Source organism: Tamandua tetradactyla, chromosome 24 (assembly GCF_023851605.1).
Source record: "Tamandua tetradactyla isolate mTamTet1 chromosome 24, mTamTet1.pri, whole genome shotgun sequence".
Classification (NCBI taxonomy): domain Eukaryota; kingdom Metazoa; phylum Chordata; class Mammalia; order Pilosa; family Myrmecophagidae; genus Tamandua; species Tamandua tetradactyla.
Genome location: NC_135350.1, coordinates 50,068,552 through 50,090,785, shown reverse-complemented (window position 1 = coordinate 50,090,785; position 22,234 = coordinate 50,068,552). Strand labels below are relative to the sequence as shown.

The following is a 22,234-nucleotide window of genomic DNA, read 5'->3' as shown; positions in this document are numbered from 1 at the left end:
TAATTTCTCAGTTTTCTTCTCTCATTCATTTGGTCTTCTTACCTAAAATAAAATTAATTTCTATGGTCAGATGTTAACAAAGAGCGACCCAGGCATACCAGGAAAAACGATGTGTGTTTCAAATTGGGGCATAATAATTTTAATAAAATGGAAATTTGAATGAATTAATGGATAATATTATTACAAATAGTAATAACTGTTTTTTTACTAAAAACTTACTGTACAAGAACCATGCTAAACATTGCATATTATCTTATTTCATTTAATCCTGACAGTACTCACTTGAGGTGTGTATTATTATCTCTGTATTATAGATGAAGAAATTGAACCTCAATAAGGTTATATCATTTGCACATAATTACACAAGTATAAGCAGTAAAATTGAATTTGGACTTTATTTTATGTGATTCTAGAAAACACATTCTAAATTACGAGGAGAGTCAGTAAGACTTCTAGGGCTTCAAATATAAAACCAGGAACTAACTTGGACATTGGATAAAATAAGAAAAATCATCCTTGAAGTTGAATTAACCAATTAGCCAAGGAGACCCAGGTTCAAATCCCAATGTCAGCCTCTCATGGTCATACAGAAAACCCAATGATTGAGGCTTAGAGTAGTAACAAATTCACATTACAGTGACCCTTCTAAGTTTCAAAGAACTTTCCTATTGAAAACTATTAAGTCTTCAAAAGTAACTTACCCTCAACTCTACAAGTAAAATCATTACCCTCCCCCCTACATGGGACATGACATCCAGGGATGAGCCCAGCCCTGGAACCATGGGATTGACTAAAAGGGGTAAAAGAGTTGTAACAAATTAAGATATCAGCGGCTGAGAGAGTTCAAATAGAGTCGAGAGGCTATCTGGAGGCTACTCTTACAGTAGCTTCAACTAGATATTGCTATTTACCATGGTTTGCCAAACCGTAACCAAAACCAGTCCCGCTAACCCTAAAGAACACCTAGGGCTCTGAGTTTCTACAAAGGTCCCATGCATTATGATTGCTTTCCAGAAACCTACAACCTACAAATGAGTTCCTAGGCCAGATAAGTCCTGAAACCCAAAGGGGCCAACCTCTCCAAAACATCAACTAGTTCCATCTCCCTCTTCCATATCTCAACAGTGCTTTCCAACTTGAAAAAGTTAGAATGAGCACAGCCCAAATACCCCTAAAGAGTGGGAAAAAGATTAAAGGAGAAGGAGGAGTTATAACAAAAACATATAGAATTTAATAAATGAGTATAATTGCTGAATCATTATATTGATATGTCTTGAAGCAGCTAGAAGGAAAAATCTAAAATTGTGGAACCATAACCTGTATCAAACTCTGAAATCTAGCTGTCGTGGTGTGTGCCTCGAAAATTATTGCTTTTTTGTACATATGTTATTTTTCACAAGAAAAAATAGACTAAAATAAAAAATTAAAAACAGCTAGTATATACCCCCAAATGTTAATAGTAATTATCTTATAGTTGTGAGATTTTAGGTGGTTTTATTTTCCTCTTTGTACTATTTTTGTATTTTTAGATTTTCTACAATATCATGTATTGTTTTTGTAATTAGAGAAAATAAATCCAATAAATATTATATACTTTAAAAAGAAAATTTTTAAAAGGCAGCTTATCATCTATATTTAGATGATTTCGCCAACTTTCTAAGGGCGAAAGAGAGTACAATGAACATATAGGCTTTAGAAACTTCTGCCATATTCTATAATATACTACATATGGTATAAAATTCAAAATTGCCATCAGTTTTCCTTTGTATTTCATTCTCTCCACTATACTAATACCAACACCATCAACACTCCTCCATGACAATATAATAGAGATGGTGTTATTAAAATTTTTTTTGGTAGAAATCAATTTTTAATCATTTCCTAACAATGATAATAATACCTCAAACCAGTCTGTGTGTTAGTAAGTTCTTTCTTAAACACCCTGTAAGAAGTTAGGGAAAGCTGGATGGGACAGGGGAGCATCCAACAAGACCAGAGTAGAAAAATGGATTTGGTTCATTTAAGTAGCATATCGGTGAAATAAATTATAAATATTGGAAATTCATATTTCATAAACAAAAGTAGCTGATTTTTTAAATCAGTTGATGGGCAATTATCAAGGACCCACTATGTCTCAAGCACTGTGCTAATTGTGGAAATATGAAATCATTCTGTGAGGTCTAATGCCAAGATGAAAGCTTGGACATCATGCATTTCCAAGTCCCTGAAAATATTTCCCAACTATATTAATAAGAAACATGTGAGGAATACTTCCTACTGGATCACAAATAAATTCCTTTTACCAAAGCATTACTTAGGGGTCAATACAATTGATTTTTAAGACTGCAAACCATTTTGCCTTTGTATTTTAACTAATGTGCAAAATCCCCTCACGTCATTATAAGGTATTTTCATGGCAGTTTGAATCCTTTGTGCTGCCCAATTCTAACTTACTCTTGTTTTCTTCACCATGTTTCCTTAGCCCCCACCATTGAGTTTGAAGAAGCTGCATACCAAGTGCGGGAACCCGCAGGCCCAGATGCCATTGCTGTTCTGAATGTCAAGGTGATCCGCAGAGGAGATCAGAACAGGACCTCCAAGATTCGCTGTAGCACACGGGATGGGTCTGCACAGTCTGGTGTGGATTATTACCCAAGGAGCCGAGTCTTGAAGTTCAGTCCCGGTAATGGAAAGCTACCCCCAGTGCATGGGTTTACTTCATACAGAGACAGATATCTTGTATTTGAAGAGACGAATGAGCAGAAAAGCCAAAAAAGAAAACAGTAGCTCTAATAGCCTATAGAATTTATAAAACACATCTCTGAGATTGCACAAGTCTGAAAATTTTTGATTAGTTAAAATGATATGGAAAAAGGAAAAAATAATGAGGTCCCTCAATTTAGACCATGCTGGACATTTTGGTTCATTTAAAAGGATTTTCTTGGGTAGGCCATGGTGGCTCAGCAGGCAAGAATGCTTGCCTGCCATGCCAGAGAACCCAGGTTTGTTTCCCGGTGCCTGCCCACGTAAAAAAAATAAAAATAAAAATAAAAGGATTTTCTTGCTAGCCCTTGATTTGGTTAAGTGATAGGAGAATTTGATTTAAAAATATATACAAGGCTGCCATCATTCAACAAACAGTGGTAGAATGCACCTTGCTGGAATATTGTGAATGTGATGACTATTACTGAAGCTATGCATTTGAAAGTGGTTAAAACAGGAAACATTGAGTTGTATATATATTATTACAATATTAAAAAAAAAACAAAAAACACCAGGCTTGTTCCTTCTGGTATTAGTTAAACTAAGAAAGCACAGTCCCGGTGCTTAAGTGGTTGAACATCTACTAGGAAACAGGCTTCCCTGTTACGTGGTTTCCAAAAAAGGTTTATCCTAAAGAGAGTTATGAAGACTAGAGTTGAGAAGATGGAAAGATGGGATTCAGGTTACAAGTAGCTGTTTAACTATTGTATTAATTGGATGGGGTATGAGACAGAGAAGGGTTTGAATTATATGCTAGGTTTTATCACAGGACTTTCTAAAGCACTAGACTGGTGTATCACCATTTGTGATGTAACCAGAAATGGGCAGCAGTGTTAGAAGGCCTTTTCAGAGAGATCTTGGCTAGCAGAGGGAGATAAAAACTCCCTCAGAAATGAGCGGGCCAGAGAGAAGTGGAGGTGTGGTGTGTATATCTCTCTCACCTCAATGGAAATTTAAAGAACTCTTGGCTTCAACCTGTGTGCCTCTGGTTTGTGTTTTCCAAGAAGGTAAATGTCCTTCCTTTCCTGCATAAGGACCTCTCTGTCAAGTTTTTTTTTACTTATTCCGCTTCTACCTAAGGGTCTGGGGAAAAAAGACTCTTAAAAGTAACCGAGCCCAGATCTCTGTAGGAGAGGAGGTAGAGAATCTGTAACTGTTGGCAGGGATATTTGCACCTTCAGAGACTTCTTTTACATATAAGAAAAGGTTTCTAAGGCTTGAGTCTTTCCCCTTCCAGGCTGCTTAACCTCTGCAGTGTCCTTTTTGTGCAGACTGGCCTGGTAGGTTGCTTTTGAGCTATTTAGTCTCAGGATTGAGATTTGATAGGTGTCTGTGTATACAGGTGCCCAGAGCCACACAGGATGGCTCATGCATAAGGTAAAGGGAAAGAAAACACAAGCCACCTCATAACCAGGGTGAAGTGTATTTTGGATCATAGATTTTTATTACCACCAGCTAGTGTCAGGCAGGGGCCATTAATCCTCATATGGTGTAAATCTGCAATACTGAGCCTCTGCTACGGGTGGAATTTGGTCTATAAAATAGGCTTTCCTCATTTGAGCTGGGGCTAGCGTGATTAACAGCCACCGCATTTATGGAACCCCTCTAAAAAGAAAGGGCTCATTTTAATGTGAAGTCTTGGCAACTGCAGCCTGCACTCTCTTGAAGTATGTCACCCAGTGAGGACCTTTGCTTTCTTCTTGTCTTGTCCTTGAAGGTGTGGATCATCTCTTTTTCAAAGTTGAGATCCTATCCAATGAAGATCGGGAATGGCATGAATCTTTCTCGCTCGTCCTTGGTCCAGATGACCCAGTAGAAGCAGTTCTTGGGGATGTGACCATGGCTACAGTGACAATTCTAGACCAGGAGGCAGCAGGGAGTCTCATATTGCCAGCACCACCTATTGTGAGTTCCTTGACTCAAAGATGTACGGCTTTTATAGCTTCATGCATAGTAGAGGAGAATTTGAGAGACGTGGGATTGCCAGTGCTCTATTTCTTTGTTCTTCTATCACTGTGGTTCTCCACCAAAGGCACCTTGCCTTCCTCCCCCAATACATTTGGCAATATCTGGAGACATTTTTGGTTGTCACACTTGGGAGGGCGGGGGAGGTGGTGCTGCTGGCATCCATGGATAGAGGCGAGGGAAACTGCTAAACATCCTAAAAACCACACAGGACAGCCACCCACAACAATGATTATCTGGTCAAAAAAATGCCAGTAGGGCCAAAACCCTGTTCTGACATAAGAGTAAGACCAACCCATGTTGATAACTTAGTCTGAGAAAGGCTGAAAGCAAAAGATAAATGATCTTCTTATTTCTTTAGGATAACCTAGAAGAGTAGAAAAGTGATACCACCCCATAGTTAGGTAAAATACTTTCTCAACACACACATAAAATTAGATATTTGCAGGAAAATAGCGCCATGGTCCCGATCTGGGCGTGAACAGAATGAATGCATTAACTTCACAATTAGGAGAATACCTAGATGTTTCCAAGGGAAATTTAATACATAGAAATGAAGCAGTCAGAAAGAGCCTTTAACTTCCTCTATCTAGTCTCTTATATTAGAAGAGAAGGACCATTTCAAAAGGTGTCTCTTATTTGAATATGGAAGAAATCTGCCAAATGTACTACCATACATCATTAACAGCTTAATGTAATGTGAAATGAGCAACTGCCATTTCTGATATACCTTTGGTTATAGTGATCAGGAAAATTAAATTATTTTTCACATGTATTATAAGGCTTTGATTTAGGAATGAGATTAATAAGAATATAGTTTTTCCCTCAAGTAGTAGGATACTCTCCTCCACCACTAAAGATCTGCAGTATCTTTTAGGAGTGTCAGGCACTTGTGATGCTTTGCAAAAAATTTCTTGTTGTGTTTTAAAGAATCTCCAGAAATTAAGAGATCTTATGGATCTTGGGGAAAGGAGCCTTAGTTCTCTGATCTTCCTAATATCCAATCTGTTGTTATTTTGCAGGTTGTCACACTCGCTGACTATGACCACGTAGAAGAAGTTACGAAGGAAGGAGTCAAGAAATCCACTTCCCCAGGCTACCCACTGGTCTGTGTCACCCCCTGTGACCCTCATTTCCCCAAATATGCTGTCATGAAGGAACGGTGCCATGAGGCTGGCATCAATCAGACGTCTGTGCAATTTAGCTGGGAAGTGGCTGCCCCCACGGATGGCAACGGGGCCCGGTCTCCCTTTGAGACCATCACTGACAACACACCATTCACCAGTGTCAACCACATGGTAGGTCTGGTGTCTAGGCCTGGTTGAGGAGGGGGTGAACAGGCACATCTCTTGTTACTCAGGCTCTATCCAATTCCGTAAGGTCCATGCGTGGTATTTGAAATAGAACTAATAAGCAGGTAGACACAAGTCTACTTATTCTTCTATATAAGGAAAGTTAATAGGGTATAGTAAAAGGAGAACTGAACTAGTGGTCAGGAAAGCTGTTTACAAAGCCTAATAGTGCCTGCTTTTTAACTATGTGATGTTGAGTTTACTTAACCTCTCGGAGTCTCAATTTCCTGATCTGCAAGTTAATGGCAGTTCCATTTAGCCATTTGACAAGGTCGCTAACAAATCAGATATAAAGGCAACCTACACATGGTAAAGTAAGTCACTGATGCCAGATAGGGAAAACTAAGTGATTTTTATTCTTTTTACATATTTTCAATTTTTCAGTAAGTGTTAGGATATAAACTCCTTGAGGACATGAACAAAGTGTTCTACCACATTTGTATATCTCATTGTGGCACACTGATGGCACATAGTAGAAACCCAGTTATTTAACAGAAGGAGAGAATAGTTGTTGAATGCTCAGCATTTTACAAAGCCCTGAAGGAGGACGTGAGAAGAAAATTGCAATGCAGTCACTGCCCTCAAAGAGATCAGACCAACAGCTCTGCCACCATCAGAGAGCAATAAACTGTGATGGTTTTCCCAACCTTATGAAACACTCCACTAAAGTGAATCTACTCATAGTTACAGTAAAGTCTTTTCTCTTCATAAAGAAAGCAGAAAGATGTTGAGATGCAGGTTCAGCACCATCTCTGGTACATATTAAGAACTCAGCAATTTTTTACTCAAATTAGTTCACTTGGTTTTAGAAACCAGAAATTTCATTCAAACTGGATTTCTCTACATTTCTCTGGTCAGCACATAGTTTGTTCCCATTTAATAAGTGCTTCACTTGGATGGTATAGCAGAGGAAATCTATTAGATGCAGATGGGAGGCCCCTGATAAAGCAATGCCACTCATATTCATTGTCTTTGGCACAGCTTATTCAGAAAGGCCAAATTTAAAGCTTCTTTTATATTATCGGAAAATTTAAGTGGAAAAACTTAACTGCATAGTTTCACATGTATCTAATTCTCTGTTCAACAAAACCATTAAAAGGGTTTGGACTGATGGTTTGATCCAAATATATTACATTCTTCACAGGTACCAAATTCGTGAGTTTATGTTTCCTTGCGATGGATTGGTAACTAGTAAATATCCATTACCCCAGTTTCCTTTACTCTATCTTTATTTCTTCAATTATTTATTGAAGACTATTATGTTGTATGCATTTTTGTAAGAGACCTCAAATCCTTTCTGAGCTAAGTCCATAAATAAATAAATAAAACATTGGCAGCTAATTAAAATTTTTTAATGGAAAAATCTTCTTTAATTTTTAATAGACTTCAATGAAAATTGTCTTTCATGAATAGAATTTACAAGTTTATGTGATTGCTTTGTGGGAGGTCTATGGCTCACAGAGCTACTAATTAATTTTCTTTTTGGTGTACTTCCCTGTGTGTATATCCACATAACCTAAAGATTTCTGGTGACCTACATTGTCTTTGTGTAGAGTGATGTAATTAAGCATTCTTATGGCTTCTAAGTCTGGGAACTTGGAGGCATCTACACAACGACTTTCAAATACCAGCAGCCTTCAGCAACCCAATCCTCAGCCTCCAGCCTGCATTTTATTGTAGCCCTTGCCATGTGTTTGGTTATCATGGTGGGGAGGAAGGTAGCAGCAGGAGAGAGAGAAATGAGAACCCCTGGGAAGGAAGCATCTCATCTCTGAATCCTGACAATATGCCACCAGCGAATGTGACTTGGAGACCCTCCTCTTGCTGTAGAGAAAGTGAAGGGCTGCCAACCAGTCATGCTGGAAGGGCTAGAAAACAATTGGGGAATCCTCGTGCTGAATCTAGTATATAAAGAGAACAATTCTGTCATTGTATAACAATATTGTTAATGGTAGCCAGTTATCTTCAGGCTCTCACTCCACATAGGTCTACTTACTCATTGCTTATCTTACCCTCTTTGGCTATAAGTACTCACTGCTCTTTCCTAGTGCCCCTTACAGTGCATGGCTCATGGTAGAAACTCAAAAATTATGGATGGCTGGATGCTTTTTGCATCGTATCACCCAGAAAACAGAGTATAAGGAGCTGTTTAAGTGGCATACTCGTGTCTGAAAGAGCTTTGTTCTTCTCGGTAGGTCCTGGACAGCATTTACTTCAGCCGGAGGTTCCATGTGCGCTGTGTGGCGAAGGCTGTGGACAAGGTGGGCCATGTGGGAACCCCCCTAAGGAGCAACATTGTTACCATCGGAACTGACAGTGCTATCTGCCACACCCCAGTGGTAGCTGGGACAGCTAGAGGCTTTCAGGCTCAGTCCTTCATTGCAACCTTGAAATACCTGGATGTCAAACACAAGGAGCATCCTAACAGGTCAGGCAGGTGGCGCCATCCACCATGGGAGGGTGGGGTCAATCTCAGGCTAACCTTTTTGCATTTCCCGGGTGGCACAGATCAGTGAGTAATCCTTCTGCAAAATACGAATAATGGTCATGACTGCTTCAGAAAAAAAGTTTAAATTCCTCAAAGGACCCTCAAAATCTGGCCCCTTGCCTGTCTCATCTCTCTCACTTTGTCATTTGCACCCACCTCAGTGAATCACACATGACTTCCCAAAGGCTTCAAATTCTTTTAGACCTGCATGCCTGTGCCCATTCTATTACCCCAGACTCCAAATCCTCCATTGTTCCTGCTCCCACCCACTACATCTAGCTACATCTTCCTATAGTACCTACCTCATAACATCTCGTCCGGGACTTTTTCCATCATCTCCCCCTGTTTAACTTGGGAGTTTCTCCCTTAACTCCACTGACACCCATGTATGCCTCTGTATCCTTCATATATCCCTCTCTGTGCTATAACAGACTTTAAAATCTTTAAGGGCAGTAACATGATTATTTATTTTGTATCCTCTGTGCCCAATACAGTGTTTCTTGGCACCCAAGAGGTATTCCCTAAATCTCCAGTGAACAAATGCATAATAATACTTTGTAAACTGAGTCACTGGATGTTTGTGCTTTTATTTTTTCCTGTTCCATCATGGTTATGATAGGAAGTGAATACTTTCATTTATGTGTCACAAAAGGCATTCAATTAATGTTACACAGTGCATTAAATGTTATAGTATTTATATGTGTGCCTTCATGAATAACCGAATCCGGAGGAATGTGTTCATTTGCACAGAAAAACAACAGGTTTTAATTTGGGGTGAGGAATATATAAATCCCTTTCTTTTTCTAACAGAATAAAATTGAATTTATTAAAGAACAATAACAGAAGTTCCTAGGGCACTATTGAACTTACCTGGAAAAAGAGCTGTCCTCTTCCAAATTCTGAATTTCTGATTTCCTTTATAAATGTGGCTCTTTTACAAAAGAGCAACTAAACAACAATGACTGTTACGTCCAATGCATGGTCTGGGCTGGATCTAATAAAGAAGGAGAAAAGACCCTAAAGGAAATTATAGGGATATATGAAAAAAAATTGGAATAATGACTGAAAGCTATATATCCACATTTAAGTTCTTGAACTGGGTAATGGTAATAATTTAGGGTCACTATATAAGTGAATATCCTTGTTCTTAGAAAGTATTATGTGGTCAAGAAACATGATGTATACAACCTACTCTCAAATGTTTAGAAAACTAATTGATAGATTGATCGATAGATAGATGGATAGAAAGAATGAGATCGCAAATGTGGCAAAATATTAAAATTGGTAGCTCTGGGGATCTGGTAATGGAGCTCTCTGTATGGATTTTGTATTATTTTTGCAATTGTCCTGTAAATTCAAAATTATCTCAAAATAGAAAGTTTAAGGAAAAAACATATGGCTCTTTGCACATAGAGACAAGCTGTATAACCTCAAAATGTACCTTCAGTAAACATGCTGAATATTTGAACTTGTACAATGAAAAACAAATACAGCCCATGAGTACAGTTGTGTTTCAGTCTTAAACAGTATTTATTCAGTCCATATTTTATTTAGCATTGTATACTACATGCTCTGGAGATACAAACAAAGTGAAGGAAATGATCCTTGTCCTCATGGTAGGGAGGCAAGATAAACAAGAGTCTGTAAATATGCAAGAAATAACAGGCAAGATAAAGAAGTTAAAGATTTCCTGATACAAAGGCTACCTAAGGAATGTGGACCCAAGGGGGAAATGCTGCAGACTGAGGCTAGTGGGGGCGGGATGCCTGGAGAAGCATGTGCTAGAGGAACTTGAAGGGAGAAAGAAGAAAGAAGACTGTTTCAGTCTAGGAGAGGCAAGATGAGTAGTAGGATACCAGTAGTAATTTCCAAGCTATTAGGCTGGGTAGGGAAGTTGTGCTTAGAGGTTAAAAACTCAGTGATTTTTTTTTTTTTAGCTCAAGCAAATACTAACAAAAAAAACATGAGTGTCTACCTGGCCTATTTCTGCAGACATTTCTCATGACAAAGAAGGGAAGTGGGACCTGTATCACTCAGCTTTAGCTCATGAAGAAACTAAGTTCTACTTAAAGCAAAAGAGAATTTTAAAGTAGTGAGTGGTGGTGATGGTATCTTTTCATAGTAGAAAAAAATCTGCAGATTTTGGACTTTTCTGAGTCCAAAATCTGGAGAATCTCATAGTAGGCAAACAATCCTATGTGTTCACCAACACTCTCATGTTCAGATAGAAATCTTCATGGAAAGATTCAGGGAAAAAAAAAGAAATTTGCTAAAGTTATTGATGAAGACTAATTGGTTAGAAGAAAGAAATGTATCATATTGAGTGTCTATTACATGCCGTTAAATGCTTATTTCTGCTCCTATTCCCCTCTAGAATCCACATTTCAGTGCAGATCCCACACCAGGATGGAATGCTGCCACTTATCTCTACCATGCCCTTGCACAACTTGCATTTTCTATTATCTGAGTCCATCTATAGACATCAGCATGTTTGCTCCAACCTTGTCACCACCCGCGACTTGAGAGGCATCTCAGGTGAGGATCAAGTTCTCAGCTGGTTTCCCCACTTCATCCCCACTCAGGCACCTGTATGGAAATGGTGAAGTGAGAAGGAGCTGTGCTTTTTTCTTTTTTCCTTCATATTTTCTGGCCCTCAAAATCTGTATGATTAGCGGGTTTCCTTCCTGAAAGCATCCAAACATAGGCAGCTCGAGTTTTGAAACAATGAAGTAAATAGGAAAAAGCAAATACTTTGCAATCAAACTGACTTAATTTCCATCTGATCTCACTACCTGTATACAACTTTGAATAAAAATAGCTTGACCTGAATGTGAGAGTGATAGAGGGAAGAGGAGGGCTGGGGGCACAAATGAGATCAGAAGGGAAGATAGACGATAAAGATTAAGGTGGTATAATCTAGGAATGCCTAGAGTGTACAACGATAGTGACTAAATGTACAAATTAAAACATGTTTTTGCATGAGAAAGAAATATTGCATGTCAATATTGCAGGGTGTTGAAAATACATGGTAATTCATATTTTAAAACTTTAATTTATGGGTGAGACTAAAGCAAAAAATGTTTATTTGGTACAAAATTTATATTGCAACTAGTGCATTCCCTAATATAACTTATGTGGATGGTTTAATTGAACACCATAAGTACATGGAACCTTGAGTAGGGCATGAGATTTTGTAGGTTTGTCCAGAGTGATGGCCCGATAAATCCCAGAGTGAATTGATCAGTGAATAAAAAATCCCAGAGTGAATTGAACAGTGAATAAAAAAGTATTTGTAAAGTCCCTATGAGGGAATGGCAAGAAAGGGGGAAAATTCAACTTCCCCATGTGGAGGATTCCTGATATCCTCACAAGCAGTGGAGACAAGGAAGCAATAGGTTGAGCCCCCAATCTTGGGGGTTGTTCATATGAAACTTATCCCCACAAAGGATAGGCTAAGCCTACTTAAAATTAGGCCTAAGAGTCACCCCCAACAGAACTTCTTCTGTTGCTCAGATGTGCCCTCTCTCTCTCAGCCAACATGACAAGCAAACTCACTGCCCTCCCCCTCTCTACATGGAACATGACTCCCAGGGATGTAAACCTTCCTGGCAACATGGGACAGAAGTCCTAGAATGAGCTGAGACTCAGCATCAAGGGGTTGAGAAACTGTCTTGACTGAAAGGGGGAAGAGAGAAATGAGATAAAATAAATGTCAATGGCTGAGAGATTTCAAACAGAATCGAGAGCTTATCCTGGAGGTTATTCTTATACGTTTTATAGATATCACCTTTTTAGTTAAAGTATATTGAAGAGGCTGGAGGGAAGTGCCTGAGAACGTAGAGGTGTGTTCTGGCAGCCATGTTTCTTGAAGATGATTGTATAATGATATAGCTTTCGCAATGTGACTGTGTGATTGTGAAAACCTTGTGTCTGATGCTCCTTTTATCTACAGTGTGGACAGATGAGTAAAACAGATGGATTAAAAATAAATAAATAATAGGGGGAACAAATGTTAGAATAAATTTAGTAGAATGAAATGCTAGTGATCAATGGGGGTATAGAAAAAAATAGGGGAAACAAAGGCTAAAATATACTGGGGAAATGGAAATATTAGCAGTCAACGAGAGGGAGAGGTAAGGGGTATGGTATGTATGAGTTTTCTTCTTTTTTCTTTTTATTTCTTTTTCTGAATTGATGCAAATGTTCTAAGAAATGATCATGGTGATGATATTGGGAGTGTTTAATTATATACCAGGAGTGGAATGATCATATGGTAAGAATGTTCGTGTTTGTATGTTGTTATGTTTAAAAACATAATAATAAAAAAAAATAACTTGACCTCTCTGAGCCACTGATTTCTTATCCCTAACATAAGGCTAAAAATTGCTACCTGTGAAGGTAAAGATTAAGTGCATTGGCTTTTGTAAAGCATTTTAAACATACTCTGCTTAGAGACTGGTAAATTTTAGAATTTTAGTTGCTTCCTCCCCTCCGATGAACATGTTTGGGTCTGTGCTCTAACATCCCATCATAGTGGCATCTTTAAGCAGCTAAAGTGCAAATCTTGCAGGACATCCAGAAGCAGGAGCTGAGATGGAGGAAGTTTAGGGTGCAAGATGTTTATTAAGTGTCAGCACCTGTTAAAGAAAAGAGAGGCGGCAGGACCGGGCAGGGGCAGAAGTCAAACTGCAGTGCAAACCCAACAAACCCTGGCAGGGAGCTCTGGAGAGAAGCCTTTATACCCCACTTCATTCAGGCAGTGAAATTCAACTGCCCCAGGAAGTGTATGACCTTTGCGTGAGCTGCTCTCTACAACTGAGGCAGATCCTAAAGGAGCTGAAGGAGTCAGGGCATTTCTGTGTTCATCACAGCATACATTTTACTTTACAAAGAATTCTGTCCATTCCCATTTACCTTAGTAAGAGCACGTTAAAAGCTTATTTTCTTCCTTCACAGCTGATGAATCAGCTAACAGTGTTTTTAAAAATAGAAGCATTCTTAAGCTCTTTCATAGTCATTAAGCATCATTTTTGGTAGTGATGGTCTTTATACGGTAGAAATTACTTGAGTGTAAATTATTTGTAAATTGCTGAGCTAAATGTGTAAGTTTAATTGTTCCACCTATGTGGAACAATTCACTAACTACCTATGTAGTTAGTGAAAGATACATACTCTGTTTAAAGACTGAAATTTTGCACTTCTTCCCCTACTCAAAAACAGTTAAATTCAACCTGTTAATTGAGTTGACTTCGTGAGGCAGAGGGCTGGGGACTGGTGTCAAGCATTCTAAGAAATGCATTAACCCCTTCCAACTTCTATAATTGCTTGTAGTACTATAAAAATGTTAACACTAATATTCTGTAATTGTCTCTGTATTCATCTCTCTACTGCATGAACATCTTCCTTAATTTAGAGCAGTTCACTTGCCTGGCAGCATTTGATCCAATAATTTTTGCCTGTAGCAGGTGAGGTTTAGTGAAGCATCATTAGTGAGCCATTTACTCATTAACACAAAATTAAGACATTTTTTTCAAGAGTTCAGAAACCACAGGAAGGAAGGAAGGTAGCCAGATATTTTTCAGCTTCGAAAAAAGCAATTTTTTCCAAAATCAGTCTTAAAAATAAAAATAACAATTCATCAATAAATTATCCATGTAGGAAATTCATATCTTAAACGGCTGATTGTGAAGCATAGAACCAGACTTTCAGGTGTGACAGGCAAAGTTTCTGCATAGTTTCTTTTCCAAGGTACAAGAGGCCATGAGTTCTGACTTTTTCAATCACGGTACCATTTTTTTTACCTTCTCTTTCCGGGTTCCTGCAGCCTTCTAGAGGAGTCTGTGGACCCAATCAGTCTTCACTTAACACCAGGCCACAGGCAATTAACAAGCTCACATTCTCACAGTGCTTTGGGAGCCCTGGGTTGCTCTGTTAATAGAGTCCAGCTGTAGGGAAAGCTCTCCCAATGTCAAAAAGATGCATCCCTTCCCAACCCAACTTCTTGGTGAGAGGCAAGTCAGCAGGCTGTCAGCCATTCCTTGTTCCTTCCCTCTCCACAGAGGCCGGGTTCCTGGATGACATGTTCTATGACAGCACTGCCCTGGGTCCTGGCTACGACCGCCCCTTCCAGTTTGATCCTAGCGTGCGGGAATCAAAGACAATCCAGCTCTACAAACACCTGAACCTCAAGAGCTGTGTCTGGACCTTTGATGCATATTATGACATGACGGAATTAATTGATGTCTGTGGTGGGTCTGTAACTGCCGACTTCCAGGTGGGTGCTCCGAGGGCTTGCCGGAGGGCTGTGTGCACTGGGGTGCCGTGTTCAACTTTTGTTTGTTTCTGAAGCACTTCGGTTAGCGCTCTGCCTCCAGTGGCCCCCAGAACTGAACCAACCAGCTAAGAGAGTCTACTTTATAAGTAGTTCAACTGAGATTTTGGCAGCATCATGGCTAGAGAAAGCCCTATAAGTCCTCTACATCAACTTCATGTGGGAAAAGTTTACAGTGGTCCTAATTTTACTTCTCTGGGAATATCAACTTTTTCCTCTCTGTATATTTTGGAAGCCAAAAAGAAGATTTATATTTGATGGTGGGTTCTTATTGTGAAGATGGAGTATTTTCCCAAGCCAGGGAAATGATTTGTGATGACTTGTGATGCACACAATCTTCAGAAGATGAGAAGAGCACTGTCATCATCTCAAGCATTATGGAAAAATAATTGTTTAAAATATTTTGATTTTTGCAACTTGCAACCCTTGGAAAAATAGACGCTGTTTGTGATCATTGCACATTAGTGAAATTTTTTTGCAAGAAGCAAGAGTCATAGAACAGTACCTATGTCAAAGGGCCAGGATTAGGCTAATCCATCCTCAAAGGAAGATGAATTCTAAAGCAGGTTCTATCCAATTTTAGGCAGTTACCTCAATGAAAAAAAATTAGTTCAAGGTTTGTTCTTCATTTCGCTGGGGGAAGGAAATTGTAGAGGATCGTAAAGTATTAGTTTAGAAAAAATATCTTTGATTAAAATTTGTTTTGTTTTCTTTGGGATGCCTCTCATTGTGTATACACTACTGCCCTCTACTGAATAGACTCGTAAGATATTCTTAGGGCTTGTTTCTTGCAGTTACATAATTTACTATCACTTTTCAAAGTGATTTGTTCCTTCCCTGCACCCTCAAAAATAGTATTCTCTGCGATTTTGCTTTAATTACATTTATAGATATTTTTGCTCAGAATATTTTCAAATATCAAGGACAAGGACTTCTTATTTTTATTATGTATTTACCAGTTCTTAAACCAACACCAGAAAAAAATATCCCTACCGAAGGACCTCATTGTTTCCTGTTTCCTTAAAAATAGTTGAAACAGCTACTGTATGGTAGAAAGAGCATAGAACTCATCTAAGCCTTAGTTTAAATCTTTCTCTATCAAATATCAGCTGGCTTGGATGAGACATCACCTCTCTGAACCTCATCTCTAATTGTGACTAATAATCCCCAGTTAACATATGGGAAAGACTGGCAAAAGTTAGATATGCAGTATTTGCCATTATTTTTAAGGATTAGTACGTAATACCATGAGGGCTAAAGGAAAATAAACAGAAACAGAGAAGGGAAAATTAATCTTGCCAATGAACTGGAGAATATTGAGACTCTAATATTAACATTTTGAGACTGGGACAAGTAATAGTACAATCTGTGGATTAAAGGGGAAGAACATGATATGGGGTTCAGATAAAGTCTTGGAAATTTTCTAAAGAGAACAGAATATCCCATTTCAAAAAGGAATCTTGATAAACCCACACCTTCTTTAATAAAGAAAAGCAAATAAAGGAATCTTGAGGCCCCATCCCCATCTGGATGGCTGAGTGAGATGCCTCAGGACTTCATCCCCTTGCAGCAGCTTTGAACAGCCAGCAAAACTGGCAGAAACCACTTTCTCACAGCTCCGGGGAACAGATAAAGGGTTGTGGTAACAGGGCAAGCACCAAATCAAGAAAACAGCTACTTAAAAGCAGTAGGATTTCATGGCAAAATAAGACATTTTCGTTAAAGCTTCTAGCAGTTGAAGAGTAGATACAAAGCCAGACTTAACTGCTCATTCTTACTCTTCAAAAATATTTTTGTTCATATCACCTCCCCAGATCACCCTTTCTAAAGAAGCATCTAGTCATTTTTCCATCCCCTTGTTTACTTTATTTTTTAAATGTATGTATCTCCCTTATTGACTATAGGTTCTATTCGGACAGATGTTTTCTTTGTTTCCACTGCCGAAGCCCCAGTTCCTCACATGGAATCTAGTGCAATCGTAGGCAATTGATTAACAGTTATCGAATGAATGAATAACTACATGAGCAAGTGAAAACTGGACTCAAATGTAATGATCAAATGCCTTCTCATCCCAGATAAGAAATAACCTTCCCCGTGTGCACATTGCTTGCTTGCAGGTGAGGGACTCTGCCCAGTCATTCCTGACAGTGCACGTGCCTCTCTATGTGTCCTACGTCTATGTGACAGCCCCTAGGGGCTGGGCCTCCTTGGAGCATCACACCGAGATGGAGTTTTCCTTCTTCTATGACACTGTTCTCTGGAGAACAGGTAAACCCACTGACTCCACTATTACTGCCTTGTACTGAAGCAAGATCAAAATAAATTAAAAAATAAAGTGAGTTTAACAGTTGCTGCACTTATCATCCTGTTGTCCCATATGTGCAGTCAAAGGAAGGCTGCCCTGAGTCTGAAGAGGGGTTTCTGAAAATGAGCACTATCCATACACGCTGATGCTGGAAAGTCCTTGGGATGGAGTATTCAGCTCAGATTGCTAAAGCTCAGAATAGACGGTAGCAAGTGACAGATGGGTCCTTTACTGCCCCTTAGAGATTTAGAAACATGTTCTTTTCTAATATAATCATGTTCATTTTTTGCTAATTATAAATGGTGTGTCATGTTTTTGAAAAAACAAAAGTATCTTCAAATGAGACGCACAGAAATGGAAAAACCTATCAAGCAGTCTGGCCTATTTTATTCATTTGACTCAAGAGTTTGATCTTTTATTGCATTCTCAGAAGTAGGGATTTTAAACCTCAGGACTGCAATACTGAAGTTTTAAAGTGGCCTTTGCTTCAGGCTCATTCCCACCACTGTCCTCCTTGAGAAGAGCCCCAAGGGGCTGGTTTGTGGCAGCTCCTTACCCTGTATCTCTCACCTTATCCCACAGACTCCCACTGCTTCCACATAAATGTCCCCTAAAACTCCCTGATTCTCTACTCCATTTATTCCAGTGGGCCTGGGTTGTTTTTTATTTTCTGTTTTTCTCGTCCATTTTTAGTGTCCTGTACTCCAAACCTTGCCCTTGACCTATTTCCCCTTACTTCTACTTCTCCTGTTCACTCTCTCCTCCTCCCCGGAGATGATTCAGTTTGTCTGAGGAAGAGATGCTTAAAGACTACAGGAGTTTTCTTTAGATAGGGCTTCATTTCTGGTAATGCAAATATAGTCCTTTTTTTCTTTCCGTTAAATGGCTTAAGTTCAAATCATTCATTTGCTTTATTTTTCTCATCAGAAAATAACTTCAAAAAATTTTCCCACTTCTAAGTCAGATAATCCTTTGAGCTTTTTTTTCAAACTTTATTTGTCCCCTTCCCTGATAGTTTCCATTCTGAATTCATTGGGGAACATGATTATAATTATCCTTATTAAAGCCACAGCTTTAGCCCTGTCAGAATGTGATTAAAAGGGGTAATGTTAGGTTGTATTTAATATTAGGATGAAATATTTCTTGAAATCCATGGAAGTGCACAACACAAGCAGTGACCCTCAGTTAAACTGTGGACTATAGTTTTTGGTACAATTAGAAAGGTATGCATTCCTCAATTGTAATAATATTCCATACCGATGCTTGGTGTTAGTAATAGGGTGGTATATGGGAATCTTGTATTTTATGCATGATTGTTCTGTAAGCCACAACTTCTCTAATAAAAACAGAACAAAACAAAACAAAAACTGTAGTAATAATAAGAAAAAGCCATGTCTTACTCATGTTATGCCATATAGAGCCAGCCTTCTATAGGCTTCCCTTTAATTCTCCACTTGTTTGAATACTAAATGTAGCCACTAGGGCTTTCTTTATGGCTCTCTTAAGTTTTGAAAGGTGTCCCGTGAGGAAAAGACAATACAGTATGAAGTATATGTGCTGTAATTGCATCCTAGTTTAAAGCTGAAAGAAGTTGGAAGATTCTTTTTAATTCTGAGTTGTGGGCTGGGACCCTGCATCTGAGCCAAGTGGCACCTATAGATTTAAAGAGATCATGTGAGGGAAATTGGAATGGTAAAATAAGAACCATGTAGAATGATCTGCAATACAATATAAATTGGCAAGTGCCTCCAACTAGAATATATGTTTATGTGAATATGTTATATTTTCTCTTAAGTTACGTTCAAATAAATGTGCAGCTCTAGTTAGAGGTGTCACTGGGTTCACTTACATGGTGGTCTTCTCCATATCCTAACTTGGATGTCTTGTGTATTGTGCCTGCCCAGGAATCCAGACAGATAGTGTGCTCTCTGCAAGGCTTCAGATAATAAGAATCTATATTCGAGAGGATGGTCGACTCGTCATTGAATTCAAGACCCATGCCAAATTCAGAGGTAAAATCAGTAACCTTTTTTTTTAACCACCTTTTTATTATGAAAAGTTTCAATTTTACAAAAAAGTTTAAAGAGTAGAACAATAGGAAACATGGGCCCTCTAGCAAGAGTTAATGTATATTAATGTTTTCTTATACATGTATGTACGCAAACACATGTGCACAATTTTTTTTGCCATACCGTTTGAAAGAAATTGCAGTCTTCATGTCATTTTACCCCTAAATTCCTAAGTTTGTGTTTCCTAAGATCAAGAACATTTTCTTACATAATTACAATGCCATTAAAATACCCAAGATATTTAACACAGCCAAGAAATTGATTCAGTAATATCCAATCCCTTTCATATTTCCTCTGTTATCCCAGAAATGTCTTTTCCATTTGTTTAAATGTTTCTTTGTTTGTCTTCTGCCTGTTTATATAAAAGAAACTAGTATCCAATCCAGTGCACGTATTGCATTTGGTTATTAAATCTCTTAGTCTCTTTCAGTCTGCAGTAGCTCCCTCTATACATCAGTACTATTTAGAAGTACAGAGGTGTCTTGCTGACTTTTACCTTTTTAGTGATGTTAACAATTGTTCACTTCCATTAAGTGCTTGTATGGCCCTGAATGTGATTTTTATCCAACATTAATATTTCTATTATAAACTAGTGAGAACTTTCTGTAAGAAACATGTTGGCTGGAATTTAAAGCTAGGTTAATCCAATGTTCATTGCCACTTAAAGACTCCTGTTATTGTGAATATGCTTATGAGAACTATTTTCCCAAGGTACATTTATTTTGTTTATAAATACAAGTAGTTCAATCACAGGTAATACAATGGGCTGCGGTGAGATGCCATAGTGTCTCACCCAGTGTGGAATATATTCTAAAGGTGCAAGTGTGTAATCTTAGTTGTTTGATAGAAGACCTTTGACTCAGTTCTTGAGCTTTCAAAGGGGCTTCACCATAAGTATCATGAAACTCAAGAATAAGTTTGTGTGTTTCTCCTTGAAATAGGACAATTTGTGATGGAGCATCACACTCTCCCAGATGTGAAATCTTTCATATTGACTCCAGACCACCTAGGAGGAATTGAATTTGATCTGCAGCTTCTATGGAGTGCTCAGACTTTTGATTCTCCTTATCAACTCTGGAGAGCCACTAGCTCTTATAACAGGTGATACAGGGATGGTGGTTTCTAGGGTAGATCTGAAATGTTTTTAGGAGCTTGTAAGCAGAGCTTTCTTCAAAAGTTGGACTTCTGTTTACCCTCTGAAAAGAGAGAAAGAAACACAACTAGCTCAGTTCAACTTCTTATGTATCAATTAAGAAATGTTCACCCAATTCCAAGGTTAAGACCAGGGAGGGCATACATTCATTTGACTTATGTCCCATAGGGTAGAACTTGGCCACATGATTACATCTACCTGCAAGGGAAGCTGGGAAATATGGTGTGTCCAGCTAAAACCTTGTTGTAATAAAGTAATCCAACTCCAGTTACCCTAACCAGTGCAAAATTAAGGATCTCCGGTTAATAGGTCCAGATGCCACCTTTGTTGGTACAATGTTCTATAAAATAAATGATATGATTTATTCCTCTCCCATACACAATATAGAGATAGACTAGGAATTATATAATACAGAAAAGCAAATTCCTCTTGCAAAAAGGAAGAAAGGGAAAAACACAACGAAAACTATTACCATGGAAAGGATAATGGAGGCAACCAGGAGTCTGTCATTAAGTATTATCCTCATTTTCATGCATCATGAAATTAAGATCTACATTTAACATGAAAATCTTGTTTCAGTTCTTAAAAAGTGATAGAATCAGGACTTTAAAAATGACATTTTATTACATATCTCGGACAATGTCTGCATATTGTCTTGAGAATCATTTTCAAAAGGATATCCTTAATTATAAATTTGTGACCTTTGAAATCAATACATTATCATCTTCAAGGACTTTGCTTCGTAGAACCTCATGAGATTATTTATGGATTTTGCCTCAATTAATAAGCAGAGAAACTGTCCTTTCTTAAACCCTCTGCCCATTTTCATTTCATACAGATGTGTTCCAAATGCTTTATGTTGCATACAAGGTCCACTCCTCTGCTCTAGCCTCATCTAAAATCCAGCCTTCTAAAATTAGGTTTCTCATCAATGCCTGAACATACTAGCCCATTTGCACCTCCATGCCTTCACAATTCACTCTCTTCTTCCTGTTCTTTTCCTCCTGGTAAACTTTTAACTCCTCTGAGACCCAACTCAAATACTCTCCCCACTCGGTGATATTTTCCTTGACTCCCTATCAGTGCTAGACACTCTCTCCACCATATTCCCACTTTTTTCTAGCTTCTACTATAATACATCTCATTGAATAATAATGGTCTATTGGCTGGCTCCTTTTTCCACTAGATTGTAAGTTTCCAGGGTAGAAGCCCTGTGTGGTTCATCCTGAATCTACAGAACTGCAGGTTTTAGCACATGGTAGGTCCCAAATAATGTCCCCTAGGAACTGACAGTGGGAGTAAGGAGGTAAAATGCATAGAGGATTAGCAAAGAGAAGAATAACATGTATTTTAAACATGGCACAAAAGATTTCATTTTCTGCTGACTCAGAGCTTTGGATGAAGGTGGGGATTGTATAGGAAAATTTCAGACATAGACTTTCAGAGCAGGGAGTTGTTTAGAAACTAAGGGCCTGAAAGTGGTACAATTTGTCTAAAGTCGTGTAACTGTAGCTAAGGCAAAGCAAGGACTAGACCATATGTGCCACTTAACCCAGGAGATGTCATAAAAGTTGTTTGTGTGTTTTTAGCAATCACTTTACTAATAAGTAATAATAAAAAAAAAAAAAAAAAAAAACGGCCAATATGGTATAAAGCACTGTTCCCAGATCACTCCTAACAGAGTCATAATTAAGATTCACAACCCCATGCTCTTTATTCAATGGATGGCATCTTCCCAAGGCCCTTGAAGAACTCCCTGAAGTGTCTGGACATCTGGCTGCCTTCCAGGCAACCTGCCAGCACTGGAG

At 38.5% G+C, this 22,234-nt stretch overlaps 1 protein-coding gene across 2 annotated transcripts in view; it reads left to right on the top strand.

The window, feature by feature from the left end:
- FRAS1 (Fraser extracellular matrix complex subunit 1) overlaps positions 1-22,234 on the top strand; it is a 500,829-nt gene that overhangs the window by 460,225 nt on the left and 18,370 nt on the right. For both annotated transcript variants that reach the window (XM_077143064.1, XM_077143062.1), the window contains 9 exons: positions 2,483-2,683; positions 4,481-4,668; positions 5,751-6,026; positions 8,276-8,508; positions 10,943-11,103; positions 14,628-14,842; positions 17,017-17,167; positions 19,109-19,216; positions 20,215-20,374. In XM_077143064.1, coding sequence (XP_076999179.1) covers positions 2,483-2,683; positions 4,481-4,668; positions 5,751-6,026; positions 8,276-8,508; positions 10,943-11,103; positions 14,628-14,842; positions 17,017-17,167; positions 19,109-19,216; positions 20,215-20,374 — 1,693 coding nt within the window. The remainder of the gene's footprint in view (positions 1-2,482; positions 2,684-4,480; positions 4,669-5,750; positions 6,027-8,275; positions 8,509-10,942; positions 11,104-14,627; positions 14,843-17,016; positions 17,168-19,108; positions 19,217-20,214; positions 20,375-22,234) is intronic.